Here is a 16,105-nt window from a genome sequence, read left to right as displayed (position 1 = left end):
AGTTTCAATGTAATTTTACTATAATTAGTATCCTTAACTAGTGTTCCGGGGGCACTAGTTAGTATTTTCCAAAAAAAATATTACGAGAGGAGCTTAATTACTGATTATTATATTGTGTTTATATGAAATAACTTGCTGATATTGCTCCTTTTAAAGCTTCACTACTTCAATTTTGTTTATGCCTTTTTAGTTTGTTATATGACACTTGTATTTTCTTTGATTGTGTCTAATACATTTATATAATTAACTTAATTTTAATGGCTTTTTTTTTTTGTTTAAAACTATAAATTAGAAGCGATAAAAGAAAATTTGGCACAAAAAGAAAGCAAAACTATGGCTTCGCCCGGACTCGAACCGGAGACCTTCAGTGTGTTAGACTGACGTGATAACCAACTACACTACGAAACCTTGATGAATGGACAAATTTGTATTTTGTATAAATTAATAAAATGGAACCACCAATCTCAATGTACAATTTCCATATATATTAAAAAAAGAACACAAGTCGATCTTAAATGAATTTATAGTAAATTACTATATATATATATATATATATATATATATATATATATATATATATATATATATATATATATATATATATATATATATATATATGAGTCAGGATCCGTTGACACCAACTAGTTTGACACCAAATGTTACACCTCTCAATAACGTTTTAACCGATATAAATTTTATAAAATCCACCGTTGGATTGAAAGTTTACATCATATAGATCATTTGTGTAAACTTTCAAATAAATCCAAAATCATTTGATATGTTATTGAGATACATCAAAATTAACGGTTTTTGTATTTTTTTAAATGCCGTTAATCTTTATGTGTCTCAATAGCATATCAAATGATTTTGGATTTGTCTGAAATTTTACACAAATGATCTATATGATGTAAACTTTCAATCCAACGGTGGATTTTATAAAATTTATATCGGTTAAAACGTTATTGAGAGGTGTAACATTTGGTGTCAAACTAGTTGGTGTCAACGGATCCTGACTCTATATATATATATATATATATATATATATATATATATATATATATATATATATAGGTCAAATAGTGTAGTGGCTTGAAAATCCACCTTAAAAGTGAATAAATGGAGTGTCCCAGATTCTTGCACATATAGTGCGATGTTCCTAACAATTGAGTTAAGTTTATTGGGACACTCGATCCTTTATATTATTAGAGCATATTTTTATTTTTTTACAACTTTTTTTTTTATAATGACAACATATTTTTTATTTATTTTTATATGATAAACGAATATAATTGTGTCAAGAAAATGATAATAAATATAATAAAGAGGATGATGTTTTCTCTCCCCACCCCCCGTGATTCTTTTATACCCCCTGAATTTCCAATTTTACCCTTGCAAAAAACTTCGGTTTATAGAAACCGAAGTTTTTTTTGCCTTGAAAACCGAAATTTACTTTGAATTAGTACTAGAAAAAATTCGGTTTCTGCGAACCGAAGTTTTTTGCAAGGGCAAAATCGGAATATTGGGGGTATAAAAGAATCACGGGGGGTGGGGAGAGAAAACATCAAAGAGGATACACTACTCATCTATGAGAATGAGAACTTTTTGTTTGGGTCAAAAAGAGCCCAAAGAGCACAACAGACAATGCAAGAGACAAAAAGGCCAACCTGCCCAAACTAGTGAACAAGAACGATGGAACAAGAACGATGTTTTCTCACCCGACCCCATGATTCTTTTATACCCTCCAATATTCCAATTTTGTCTCAGAAAAATTTGGTTTCTAGTGCAAATTTAGAGTAAATTTCGGTTTTTAGAAATCGAAATTTGTTTTCAAAACAAAAAAAAACTTCGGTTTCTACAAACCGAAGTTTTTTCAAGGGTTGAAATTGGAAATTCATGAGGTATAAAAGAAACACGGGGGGTTGGGAGAGAAAACATCAACAAGAACACTAGATTTATTTATTTTTTTAGTTTTTTTGGTTTACAAAAACACTAGACTTAAGAATAACTCCCACAAAAAAAAGAGATTACATTCATTCATAACACTTAAGATATTTATATTGATCAATCATAGAATTCATAGAATTCCACTTATCTATCAGTCTAATTAAGCTTCCTTCCTTTAAATTTGAAAGTCAAAGAAATGATTCAGTTCTAGAGAGAAAGATCGTAGTTTTCAAAACCGTTTACCTTCCGGTACACAATATCTATGCTAAAGTCACCAACCACCAAAGATAGAAACTTTTCTTCCATTTAAGTGGAAAATAGATTCTCTATCTTTGATGAAACAATAGATTAGTTCAAGTGGTAATAGATTTGGATCACTTAAAAAAGTAATTATGAGTTTGATCAATGACTCTTGCATTTGGAAACAAAAAAATTAGTTGAGAGAAGAACTTACTTTATGTGTTTCACAATTTTCCCGACATAAATTAGTCACGATAAACGATGGTAAAACTTTTGTACTTATATCATAATAACTTGAAAAAGAAAAACTCTCAACCTTTGTAGTTAGTAAGTAGTAACTTTGATAACTATAGTGTATTTAGAAGAGAGATCGATGGTTAAAATCAATTATTTGGATGAAAATGATTAATTAAGAGAGATAGAGTTAATTACCAAAGTAGAGGATTGAAAGGTAGACAATCTTGATCCCACTTATATGAGTTCACTCACTGTGTGTTTGAATTGATGGTTAATTTTGCAAAATAATAGTGATTAAAGCCCCAAAATATAGTTTTTGTCAAAATAGTGGTGGTTATTTGTGATTTTATTAATTTAATTATCAATTTTCAAATAGATTTGGATTCTCTCCAATTTTTTTCTCATGTTTTCTCTCCTTTTACTAATCTAATGATTGACAAATGATAAAGAAAAAAATAATATCTCTCATTTATCAACCATTAAATTAGGAAAAAGAGAGAAAATATAAAAGAAAAATTGAAAAGATCCAAATCCAATTCAAATATGTATTAAGTTGACAGGATTCTAGGGTGAGGGCTCAATTAAGTCTCTCACCTTAAAATTAAAATAAACATAGTACAAAGAAGTTGAGGGGACAAAAAATCTGACCCAACCAAACCACACAAAATTACAAAAGTGTAGTAACAACCCAGAAGGGAATAAAACAATACAATCCAACCAACTACAATGGTTAAAAGCGACCTTAAAAGGTATGAAACAAGAACCGACGCAAAAACACACCCACCACACACTACCTAGCGAATCCGCGCACGAACTCGAAACCAGAATAGCAAAAAAAGATGCTGAATGAGATTTTGCGTCTGTAAGATATGGACAATGAACGGATCTCCAGCACGAACACATCCAAGTACCAACAACCTTTGTGACAACAACAGGCGTCAAGACCCTTTCGAGCCATACAGTCTGAATTCAATCACGAAGCATTGAAACAGAAATAAAACCATCCCAAAATCCTCTAATGCGGAAGATATAAACCTGGAAGCACTGAGACCTGCAGATCTCAACAGATCTGGAAAAGAGCCAGGAAACAAAACCATCTAGATACACCAAACGAACACCAGAGAGATATATATGTGACTAACAAAACCTAGGCTGCAGTACCACGAGAGCCACTTCGGCAGTAACCACACACACAGTCACAACCACAGAAACAACCCGAAGGGTTAAAGGAGAACCAGATCCAGATCACAAAATCCAGATTTTAAAACAGAGCCATAGATCCCAAGTTGAGTCCATCAACGACCAACCCAAACCGAAACAAAAAAGCTCTGCCGAGGCTGAAGGCGAGGGAAAGGCAGTACATAAACAACGATAGCAGATCCACGACCAAAAGCTTGCTAACCCGGAGAGGAGAAAGCTACGACCATACGCCGGCAGAAAAGAACACGACGGCGCAACGTTAGTGACGACCCCAGAACGGCGGAAACGATTGCGCGGGGTTTGGAAAAGTGGTGATGCCTCAGATCGGCACACCACTTTTTAGAGATGCAAAAACATCTTTAAACGTAGTAAATATAAAAAACTTAAAATATATCGAATATGATAGAAACCAAAAGAGCAAATATATCTTTTGTAAATTTTTGTTTATAAAAAAATCCTTTATATATTTTATTTTACCTTTTTTTTTCGGCCAACACTTCAAATTGATTTTTTTTATCAACCAAAAGAACATGATGATAAATTTATGTACCAAAATCACCAGCAAATAGTCATGGCAATCTACCAACACTCTATATGCACTAACATCAGACAAATGATTATCAGCAAAATAATAAAAAATTAAAAATACTAAAATGAACAGAATATGTTTTATACTTAAGTTTCATTGTGTTGAGATGTATTTGCGCTTTTGAATAAGCATTAGGGATCAATAGACCTTTCAATATTTGTTTTGCAAGACTAATTTGCACAAAATATGGATCTATTTCAATTACCGAATGTAAAACACACAAAGGATTGGATAGGAAGTAGAAAGGGAATAAAATATAAATCACTTATAGAATGATAGATGATAAATAAATCTAAGTCATACTTATGGTATGTGAATACAAATGAGAAAAAGAGACATATGGAAGGATAAATGTGAATTCAATTAGCCTTATCTATGAGTAGGCATGTGAATGACTTTAACTAGGAGCTTAATTGAGTTTTGGTGAGAAATTGAAAGTGATGTTGCATGATAATGTCATATAATTGACTGATGTGTTTACGTGATAGTTTATGATTGGTTAATTAAGCTAATTAGAGTTAACTAAACGATTGCTTAACTTTCAAGAATTTATAATATATATACAAGGTGTATATAAATATAGATAAATCAAATATGTGATTTTTAGAAATCACGTGTTCTGTAAAAAGAAAAGTGATATGGGCACTTAGATTTATGATAGTAAACAAACAAAAAAGTAACTATTATTTTTTTAAAAAAAATCTCTAATTTTTTTTTAAACAAAACAATATATTTTAAGTTTAATAATAATAATAAAAAATTTAGATAGTATAGTAGTGGTCTTGGCTTCATTCCTAATGCTAACTCCGTAATTGATCATGAAACTCAAGTTGGGCAATGAAAAGCGACATATATTTATGCATTATAAATTAGGTTTTATGTTATTTTATAAGTTCACACTAGTGAAAATTGTAATTTTATAAGGTATTTTATCATAAAATACCTTGACAAACTTATAATAATATATAAAAATTGTATAAGTTATTTCCATAAGCTTTAAAAAAAATTGTGCAAAACAGCCCTTAATTGATTGCCAAACTCTTGTCTTGGTAATAAAGAGAAAGCTTGGTTGATAATCATTTGAATTAGAATTACCAAACTCTATCTCAATATATAAATATGACATGGGATCACCATTTGAATTAGAACTATAGTATAATAATTAAACACAATGGAGACATCTTGGTTGATAATTCTTCTATGTCTTTCAATGCTTATTATCATTATCATCACAAGAACAAGAATAAGATCCTCCATTAACCTCCCTCCCGGACCTCTCTACATTCCTTACATTACCGACATCCTCTTGCTACCAAAAATATCATTCTCACAACTCAAACCAATTCTTCACGACCTTCATGCCAAACACGGCCCTATAATCTCGTTCCACTTTTGGTCTACTCCTCATATTTTCATATTCGATCGTTTCCTTGCACACAAAGCCTTAATCCAAAATGCTTCGGTTTTTGCCAACCGTCCAAAATTCATAAACAATAATATCCAACTTAATATCTCATCCTCTTGCTACGGCTCCACATGGCGCGTTCTTCGCAATAACCTTGCATCCACCATGTTTCACCCATCACGATTCAAATTATTTTCCAATACTCGCAGGCGAGTATTGGAAAAACTTCTAAACGAATTAAAGTTTGAAGCGAAAGTGGTGAACAATTATGTTAAGCTCATCAACCACATTCAACACGCCATATTTTGCTTACTAGTTTTCATGTGTTTCGGTGAAAATGTTGACAATAAAAAAATTGAAAAAATAAAAAACATTCAGAAATGTTTGATTATGAGCTCCGGAAAATTTAGTGCACTAAATTTCTACCCAAAAATTGTATCTCGCATTTTATTCCGAAAACGTTGGCAAGAATTGTCGCAACTTCGGAAATTCCAAAATGATTTGTTGGTTGAACTAATACAGTCCAGAAAGAAAGTTATGGAAAATAATAACAATGATGATGGATGTTTTGTTTGTTACGTGGATACTTTGTTGAACTTGGAATTGCCTGAGGAGAAACGAAAGCTTGATGAGGGTGAACTTGTTGCGCTTTGTTCGGAGTTTCTCACTGCGGGAACAGATACAACTTCAACTACAATTGAATGGGTTATGGCAAATTTGGTGAAATACAAACACATGCAACAGAGGCTAGTAGACGAAATTGAAGATGTAGTTGGCGGCGATAGAAAGGAAAAAGAAGTAAGAGAGGAAGACTTAGAAAAATTACCATATTTGAAGGCTTTGATTTTGGAAGTGTTAAGGCGTCATCCTCCTTCTCACTATGCAATTCCACATGCAGTGACTGAGGATGTTATTTTGAATGGTTATTTTATACCTAAAAATGGGAGTGTGAATTTTATGGTGGCAGATATAGGATTAGATCCAACGGTTTGGAAGGATCCTATGGTGTTTAAGCCAGAGCGATTTTTAAGAGACAAAACAAATAGTAATGTATTAGAAGCATATGATATTAGTGGTAAAAAAGAGATAAAGATGATGCCATTTGGAGTTGGGAGGAGGATTTGCCCTGCTTATAAATTAGCAATGCTCCATTTAGAATACTTTGTTGCTAATTTGGTTTTGAACTTTGAGTGGAAGACGTTACTATCCATAAAAAATGTTGATTTGTCTGAAAAACAAGAATTCACTATGGTGATGAAACATCCACTACAAGCTCAAATTTCTCAAAGGAACTAGACTCATCAATATATAATTAATGGGTCTAGTATATATATTTAGATTTAAAATAAAATATTTTTGCTTAAATGAGGTGTTAAATCTCACTAATGTGAGACTTCATTATGCAATTTATTTATTTATTTTCGGTTACAATATATGTGTTACATATATGTGCTAAGTCTTTTGGGATAAAAGTTAGTTTTATAAAAAAAAAAAAAAAAATTAAAAAGGTTTGTGTGGCTGTTCACTGTGGGCAAGATTTTTCCTCACTAATTCATTGCCGAACCTGCTATGGTGTTTTGGTCGTCATCATCATGCTTGTTTTGCTTGTAGGCAATTCACTAACAATGAGGTTAGTTACTTATTTAGATTATTTTACTTTAGGATTTAAAATAAAACAAGCCCTTTTCGCAAAATTCCACCGCAAAGACTGATCAAGGTACATGTTAGTTTATCACATTAATTAATTAATGAATTAAGAAGCAGCAACCAAACATGGTTTATTTCTACTTAAAAACTATAAAGTTAAATTAAATATATATATTTACATGCTTTGTTCTTGTTTACTATAGAACTACATGCTTTTAGTCCTATAGAAATATAGATGGCTACCACGACGACTTTTTTTTGGTGAATAAAAGGGCTAAACGGTCGAAGCAGGAACACTAAAATCCACTAGGAAAATAGGTTAAGGCAACATTTGCTCTAATAGACAAAGATAAAAAGTAATGAACAACATCAAAACTACAGCCAACAACTATGTACACTCAGAAGATTTGTGGTCGTTGATTAAGATAAACGGTCCAGATTTCAAGATCAATTTAAAAAATATATTCTTAAAATTGGACCGTCTTATGTGGATTGGACAACCACAAATTTGCAGAACAACATGCGGTCAATCTTGACCCTACAACTACTTAGAAACAAAACATGATTAGAAGACAACTCCTTGATTAACCTCCCTATAAAAATGAGTACAAGAAAAATATGTATACACCTTCCGTCCCTAATTATAATTCTCTTTTGCAAAAAAAAAAAAAAAGTGTCCTAAATATAAGACCTTCTACAAATTTTCAGATGCATTTATTACTCTTTTTCGAAACATACCCCTTCATAATACTATCAATTTGTCTTGAAATATGAAAAGTTAACAATAAATATATTCATACACCAAATGTGATTTAGTCATGACTTCACAACTTTTTTAAAATACATTCATTCAAACTCCATATGCTTAGCTTATGAAATTTCTAACAAATAAATTATTTGACAAAAAAATTGAATTGCTCAGTAAAAGAAAAATATAGTACTAGTAATAATATAAAAAGAATAAAACATAAATATTTTAAGAGATGCAAAGACATCTTTAAAGAAGTCTATGATTCTGGTCGCTTGACTCCCCATACTAATGATTGAAAGGAAGTTCAAAACACCATATTTAAAGGTTAAAAGCAAACACTACTCATTCCCTTTTTCATAAATCAAAGCAGCCACTCACGGAATTGAGGAAGAAATAATTTAGAAAATGACAAGGATAAGATAAGAAAAAAAATCCACAAGAAGAAAATGATGACAAGTGACCACGAGGGCCTCCTTGTTATTATGGATTATAATCATAATCACCTTAATTTTTTGTGGTAAATAACCCTAACAAAGCAAATCCTCTTCATTAAATTGAAAGACAATGCATTAAAGAGGTTATTTTATCTCTAATAAAGAAGATTTTCTGACACGTCGTGGTTATTTACCATGTGTGTATTGTCACATTAATGTTTTATGTGAGCAAAAATATTTGATTTTTAAACGGGGGCAAAATATCATGGAACATGCAAAATAGGGAAATTGTAACAAAAAAAAATGCAAAATAGGGAAACTTAAAGAGCAATTAAATCAAAAACTTATAAGGAGCGGGTTATGGGTTCAATAATCACTAATTTTATAAAAAATTAGTTCAATAATAAATTCGTTAAAAATCAATTTTAAAAGTAAAAGTCTTGATTCTAGCTTCAAGCCTCAAGTTATAACTAACTCCAAATGCAAAATCAATTCTATTTCTAATACCAAATATTTCGAGTAGAAATCCTCTTAATTTCCTATAAAAAATGGACATTATAAATACTATAGTTTTAGTATATAAATATTCAAATGATGCTACTAATTCAAAAAAGACGTACATTTATATCATTTATTTACTTCAAAACTATCATAAATTCATAATTTATATCTCCATTTCTTTTGAATGGAGAGGATCCCTACTCAAATATTTCGAAATCAATTATACAATTTTCTTATCAATTTTTAAGTTCATTTAAAAGTAGAACCAATCATACACTAAGAAAAGAAAGCCAACATGCTTCAAACATAACTCACCAAATCTTCATCACTTTCTCAACTCTACACCTTTAGTTGTTGCCTTGTCACAAACAATTCCTTGGTGAGTGTGTGACTTTCCTCAAACGCAGTACCAAATCGTTGTAGTGCATTGATGGAGTCTAAAGTATGGTCCACAACAACGTGCTTTCTTTGACATTTTCTCCCACATTTGGTTTCAAAATGGACTTGTCTCTCTCATTGTGAAAAACAAGACCAAGAAACTCTCTGAAAAAATAGTCCAAGGTGTGTGTTACTATTTTTTCATTTTCCTTGCATGCCATGTTTGTTTGTTACATTCTATGTTCTTAAGTAAACAAATGGGTCACTAGTAATTTGGTTTTTGGAAGCTACTAGAATCAGAAGAAGGAAAAGTTACAATCTTTACATACTACTCCTTTTAAGTTGTTTGAATTGGGGTGAGTGAGAGTGTTGTTGAGCTTAATTTAGTAACAACATTATACAGCAGAAATTAATCTATCACTGTCTCCTTTAAAGATTCCTCATTGTTTTGTTTTAATGCTTGTTGAAACTTTTGCTATTTTTGATGTTATTAATGAAACTCTAGTACAATATGTGTGTGTTGGTGAAGTTTAGTTTTACACAAAATCTTTGGATTCTATTTTGTTTGATTTCTTGTCTAGCATGGATAGAGAACTCAAAAGTGTGTGTAAGTAAAAGTAAAGTTTTTTTTTTCTTTCTTAAATTGCGGTTTTTCAGTTACGGAGCTTGATATTGCAGCAAAATACGGGCATTGATGTAGGTGCAATTGTAGTGGTATATAAAATCTATATATTGCTGCAATTGCAGTTGCAGACTGTCGACTTTTTGTGTTTTATTTTTATTTTTATGATAGTAGTGTATGTTAGTTTGATGTTGTCTCATTTCCTTTAAATGACCTCTAAACTACAATGGTTACTAGTTGTTGTCATTAAATAGGGCTTATAGTAGCTTTTAATTTTGAACTATTTATGTCTAAGAAGTTTTTTATTTAAATTTTGAAATGTGATAATATGTCTCTCTTTGGGTCATGATTGTTTGCTGTGAAAAAAACATGTTGTTTTAAATCTTGATCGTTCCATTCTAATTAGATGGCTCAGATTACATATTAATAAAATTATTTCTAAGCAATCTCATACCTCGATTTTATATCATTTAGTTAGAAACAATAACCGTGTGATGCAGTTACTGCGTCTAATCCAGATCCGTTTCTCTTTTTCTTCATCAACTTTATCTTGTGTAGTGTTTACTTTTGTGTCTCTTCTAACTTGAATTTTCATGTACTTGGTCAATTTTATAGATATAACTTATAAGTAGTTGGTATTAGTAAAAACCTTCCATTTTACTTTTTTCATTCGTGGAAAATATTGCAACACAGCCTCTATCTCAAATGCCTTCCAATTATGATGAGGTTTTCATGCATCAAAGCTTGCTCTTTGATGATAGTCTACAGGTAACTTTGATCCAATAATTCATCCATTAAATTTATAATAAAGTTTTTAAGCGTCATTTATTAACTTTTTATTCTTTTTTTTGTCATCTATATTTCAAGGATTTGAAAAATCTTAGAACACAATTATACTCAGCAGCTGAATATTTTGAACTCTCATATACAAATGATGACCAAAAACAAATGTGAGTTAATTTTCTTAAGTTGGTTTGCATTAATGATGATACTATTGTATCCTTTATACTCTTCTTTAGTTTTCATTATCTCTTTTTTTCATAATTACTTGTAGATTGGTTGAAACATTGAAGGATTATGCCATCAAAGCTCTTATAAATACTGTGGATCATTTAGGTTCTGTGGCCTATAAGGTGAGTGACCTATTAGATGAGAAGGTCGGTGAAGTTTGTGGCGAAGAGCTGCGTTTATCGTGTATGGAACAGGTATATATGCTTAGACTTTGTTTAGATAAACCACTTAATTAAACGCCGCATATTATGTATAAACTATTTTTAGAACAAAAGTAAAATAAAGTCAAACTGTATAAGCTATAAGTTATACTGGCTGAAAAGTTTATGAAAATAAGCTGAAAACAACTTATGTCATAAGGTGTTTTCATAATCTCTGCGCTCAAACTTTCCTTTAAAAAACTCTTACATTTTGCTAAGATCATAAGATAATTTTTCCATAATGTTGTACATCAGAGAATAAGGACATGCCATGCTTTTATGGATCATGAGGGGCATACACAACAGTCTCTAGTGATCAGTACTCCAAAACATCACAAACGTTACATTTTGCCAGGTAAGTTTAGAAGACATTATTACTCTATCCGTGACAAAATATAAGTAAAATTCATCTATTTAAGTTCATTGCATAATTAATGTATCTGATCTATGATATAGGCTATATACATTAATTATGCATGAAATCTAAAAAGATGATTTTGCTTATATTTTGTCGAGGGAGTATTTTTTATATAACTGAGAACCTAAATTGGAGAAAGAGTGATACTTCTGTGATTTTTAATTATAACATTTCTCAAATTCACAAATTCAGTTGGAGAAACTTTGCATGGTACCAACATAACAAAATCAAAATATATAGGATGTCACCTAGATGATGAAGATGATTGGCATCACTTCAGAAATGGTATGGTATCTCATTTCATTCCACTTTTCTAGGACACAACCTTAGACACAAGATTATATATCCTCATTCCTGATTTGTATCTTGAAGCTGTTCGCGCTACAATAAGAGAAACGCCAACGTCTACTTCAAGGTACGTACAAATTCATCATACTTTTTAAGCACATCAGATTCTCAATTAAACTGCACAATTATTTTGATAAAAATTATCTTAAATCATGTTATTACAGTAAAGGAAATTCTCCATCACCTTCTTTGCAACCTCAGAAATCTGGAGATTTTTCATTCACTTCAACCAACATGACCAAAAAAGATTTAGGTACTATATACATAATACACATCCAATAATATGCTATATTTTAGTTCATTAACTTTACATTGGTCATTCATATTTACTAAAGATTAGATTCTGAATTGAAATCTTATGATGTATGTACAACAGAGAAAAGGACGGTTTCGCCACATAGATTTCCGCTTTCGCGTACCGGATCAATGTCAAGTAGAGATAGAACACCAAAGACTAATAGATCAACTACTCCAAATTCAAGCAACAGAACCACAAGTCCTTCCAATGCAAGAATAAGGGTAAGCAGAAAGATTATTATTTTTTTTTTTAATGTTGCGATGTGATGACATGAATCATGATTGTATTCTTTTTTATTTTTTGGTCAAGAATCATGATTGTATTCTAATCACATTGAAATATAAATATTTTGTTTTCTCTGACTGTGTTTCTACTTTCTGTTATGTTTTCCTTTCTTGTAGTATCCTTCGGAGCCGCGCAAATCAGCTTCAATGAGATTATCTTCTGATATAAACAACATCAAAGATATAGATCAACACCCTAGTAAAAGTAAACGTCTCCTTAAGGCCTTACTTAGCAGACACAAGTCTAAGAAGGATGACACGTTATACACTTACTTGGATGAATATTGATGATAGTTTAATACAATTTCCTATTGAATGCAACAGAGTGGTTATATTCTATCACTTCTGTTTTCTTCGATTATTACCGATATCTATATGTCAATGTTGTTGTGTCTGATGTCCGTGTTTGTGTTGATGTTTTATAGGTTTTGCTTTCCTGTTTTACCCATTTGATTGAATAGTTTGCACCTCTTTGTTTCTTCCTTCTTATTCTCTTCTTTTAATGTTCATTTCTTTATGATTTGAAATGAACATTTATGTGGTAATTTTGTTTTTGTTCTGGTTTTGCTTTTATACGATTTTATTTTGAGCTTACAATATTTATTGTGTGATGTCTTAATAAAGTTGTTCATCAACTTCATTTTATTTATTTTGAAAACTCAGTATTTGGCTCCAGGACTGACTAATTCGAGGGACTAATCCCACCACCGTCTACTAGCAGGGGCCCACTCGAAGTCAGAGCTGCCAGAGCAAAGCTCAACATGGACTGACCCAACACAGAAACTTACGCTAGGAGGATTCGAACCTGAGACCTAGAGAGGAGCACACTCTGAGGTCTCAAGCCTACACCACTAGGCCAACCCATGCGAGTTTATTTATTTATTTATTAGTCAGGATTAAATTAAATACTCCATAAATCTGACATACACTACAGCTTAAATCCTCCATCATATAAAAAGTGTCTCCCTTAAATATTCATACAAAAAGTAATAGTTTGTAGCACTAGTTATACACTTAAAGTACACTTAATAAACCAACAACTAATAGAGAAGCAGAACTCACAAGTCACAACTCCATTTCTTGACCAAACTCTTCAATTGTTTTTGTTGCTAGAGTAAGGACATCTACAAAAGCACTGAATGATGCTCTAAGAAATCTGGCTTCTGTTGCCTCAAAGTGCCTGAATGAAAAGGATTTCAATGAGAGAAGAAAAATTAAGCAAGACAAGACTACACATTCAACACTGCAACAATGTCCTTAAACCCAAATTAACTAATAAGAACAATATATTAATGACTAACAACATATTTCAGATTTTAGCCATTATCCTAACATCGATCAGGCTAGTCTATGGTGCACAAGTGAGATAAGTCTTACATCATACACAAGTTGATTTCTACTATTAGATTATAAGTTTCACTATTCGATCAAATGAGATATGATGAGACTTATTGATCCAATGGTGGAAAACAAATTTATGCAGGGTGCAAAACTATCTTAATTGTGCACTATAGAATAACCGTTAAACAAAACATGATGCAAGCTTCGCTTGGTACTGCGGCGTGTTTTGTAAAATTGCGGTAGAAATCCACGTTGAAGTGAAAGCTGCATATTATAGCTTCTTTGTTTTCACGTTGATAATGCTTTGGAACGTGGGAATTCCAACACAAACGCAGGTCCAAACATGCTAGCAGCACTTATATATTCAACTTAGCACCTCATACATAAAATTGATTACAAGGCAAACTCGTATAAAACATTGTATTTTAAAACTTAACCTTACGAACATACTCATTCGCAAAAAAAATCACCAATACTCACACTAATAGTTTTCCATCAGACACGGTCATGATTCGTTTTACTTTGTCAGGTTGCAACTGCAGAAGACATAAACATAAAGAAAAACTAGTTGAGATTGAGACTCTACTGCTAAAAGATTCATAGCCTATGTTTGGTATCACGGTGGATGTATCAGAATTACGATGACTCACCGTGATTTTGGAGAAGCCACACTTTATAGCTTTGAAAAATCATGATGAGTCACCGTGATTATGACATACTCACTGTGATACCAAACATACACTAATCATAAAGCTCATTATGTAAAGACTTCACCTCCTTATCAACTGCTAAAGTAGCATATACAATAGATGCATTCACTTCAGAACCAAAATCCACTTCAAGGTCACTGCAATTGTCATTCAATTATTGTTAATAACAATTTTCATTTGTCAATACTAATTTCAGTATACAATGCAAGCTTTTCTACTGTATTGAGTCTTTATAGTATTGCAAATCTTCACACAATTGTTGTACTCGCCAAATGAGGTAATTATTTTTGAGGTGTTGTTGGACACTAAATGTCAGCACCTCTCGTAGCGCCTGGATTCGAACCTTGGTTCCGCTAGACCAAACCTTGTTGGTATGTATTGTTACCATTTATTTACTAGAATATAATTCTTATGAAAATAATAAAAATGGTATTACTTTAGACTCAAATATTGAACTGGTTAATTAAAAACTTAATCATTTAATTTTCTTTATTTACCATAAAAAAATAATTAAGTCCTAAATTCTGTAATTTTCATTTGAAAGTCAAAGAACTAGTGGCCTTAGGTTAAAAAAATACCAACAATAATAAACCACCAAATTAGTCCCCGACTCTTTAGGACACCCTGAAATAGGTACATGTCTTTATGAATACTTCAAAAAGGTCCCTAACTCCTATTGAATTGTCAAGTTGATCTTGATACCTGTATTTAACCACTTACTATCAATTTGGCGTCTAAGTCTAAGTTTATCCATTTATTCTCAATTTAGTCCCTAAAATATTCTTTGGATAACAGAGTTAGGGATCTTTTGAAATATTCATAAAGTCAAGGATCAATTTGAGAGTGTCTTACAAAGTCAGGGACTGGTTTGGTGGTTTAAGCAACAATAATATGGGACAAAGACAAACACAAACCAAATTCAAATGTTTTACAAAACATCATTAGTTTTTCCGAAGGACATCATTGAGTGCTGTGTAAAAGTTACAGTAGTTGGATTTTTAATACTAAAAAGGAAAGAACATTATTCATACTGTATTAAACAATTAATCACTCTATGCAATGCTACATCAGAATTTAAAACTAAAAAAACAAGAAATATATAAAGAAAAATGAAAACTTAGTTGGATGATTATAGAAAAGAATAGAGAGAGTGACCTGGTAAAATCCCATTGAGATTGGGATTGGGATTGGGATTGTTGTTGTGGTGTGGCAGCCATGTGTGACTCACTCACTCTGCAACAACTTCAAGCGCCAAGGTCAAAAAAATGAGAAGAAAACGACCCGGTTGAGTTGAAACAGAAATAGGACGGATACCCGAACCGGTCCAGTTCTTGTGGATTGAGCTGGTTGACCCGCTTCATTTTAAGATAGTCCAAAAAGTTTAGCAAACAAACAAGTCCAATATTATGAGATCAACAAATTTCTATTAGAATTTATAATACTGTTTTTTCCATGAGCTATAATATATATGAAATAGTATTATAAAAAAATGAAATAGTAAATACATTATTTTTTAAACTAATAAATATTCTATAAAAATAAAACTA

At 31.5% G+C, this 16,105-nt stretch overlaps 3 protein-coding genes and 1 non-coding gene across 7 annotated transcripts; 2 read left to right on the top strand and 2 right to left on the bottom strand.

Annotated features, from left to right (window-relative positions):
* Window positions 1-334: 334 nt before the first annotated feature.
* On the bottom strand, window positions 335-408 carry TRNAV-AAC. The gene has a single exon. It is a non-coding gene; the product is annotated as a tRNA-Val (tRNA).
* Window positions 409-5,238: 4,830 nt separating this feature from the next.
* LOC123902934 (cytochrome P450 89A2-like) lies at window positions 5,239-6,912 on the top strand. The gene has a single exon (XM_045952773.1). The coding sequence runs from the start codon at window positions 5,382-5,384 to the stop codon at window positions 6,909-6,911; it is 1,530 nt and encodes a 509-aa protein (XP_045808729.1). The 5' UTR covers window positions 5,239-5,381; the 3' UTR covers window position 6,912.
* A 2,311-nt stretch (window positions 6,913-9,223) lies between these two features.
* LOC123902933 lies at window positions 9,224-15,868 on the bottom strand. Of its 3 annotated transcripts, none has more exons than XM_045952770.1 (5): window positions 15,714-15,868; window positions 14,623-14,695; window positions 14,329-14,384; window positions 13,577-13,687; window positions 9,224-9,491 (listed from the first exon to the last, which is right to left on the bottom strand). In XM_045952770.1, exons 1-5 carry the CDS (start codon window positions 15,773-15,775, stop codon window positions 9,386-9,388), a joined length of 408 nt encoding a protein of 135 aa, XP_045808726.1. In that variant the 5' UTR covers window positions 15,776-15,868; the 3' UTR covers window positions 9,224-9,385. The 3 variants fall into 3 exon arrangements, with proteins under 3 accessions (XP_045808726.1, XP_045808727.1, XP_045808728.1); XM_045952771.1 differs by lacking the exon at window positions 9,224-9,491 and adding an exon at window positions 11,811-11,958 and having other exon boundaries at window positions 15,714-15,864; XM_045952772.1 differs by lacking the exon at window positions 9,224-9,491 and having other exon boundaries at window positions 13,437-13,687; window positions 15,714-15,857.
* LOC123902932 (protein ABIL2-like) lies at window positions 9,378-13,160 on the top strand. Of its 2 annotated transcripts, none has more exons than XM_045952768.1 (10): window positions 9,378-9,509; window positions 10,642-10,716; window positions 10,816-10,898; window positions 11,003-11,153; window positions 11,415-11,514; window positions 11,770-11,862; window positions 11,950-11,992; window positions 12,090-12,178; window positions 12,302-12,444; window positions 12,625-13,160. In XM_045952768.1, the coding sequence occupies exons 2-10, from the start codon at window positions 10,654-10,656 to the stop codon at window positions 12,793-12,795; spliced, it is 936 nt and encodes a 311-aa protein (XP_045808724.1). In that variant the 5' UTR covers window positions 9,378-9,509; window positions 10,642-10,653; the 3' UTR covers window positions 12,796-13,160. The 2 variants fall into 2 exon arrangements, with proteins under 2 accessions (XP_045808724.1, XP_045808725.1); XM_045952769.1 differs by having other exon boundaries at window positions 9,481-9,682.
* Window positions 15,869-16,105: the final 237 nt, after the last annotated feature.

This window comes from Trifolium pratense, linkage group LG1, assembly GCF_020283565.1.
Source record: "Trifolium pratense cultivar HEN17-A07 linkage group LG1, ARS_RC_1.1, whole genome shotgun sequence".
Lineage (NCBI taxonomy): Eukaryota > Viridiplantae > Streptophyta > Magnoliopsida > Fabales > Fabaceae > Trifolium > Trifolium pratense.
This window is presented reverse-complemented; position numbering and strand designations above follow the sequence as displayed.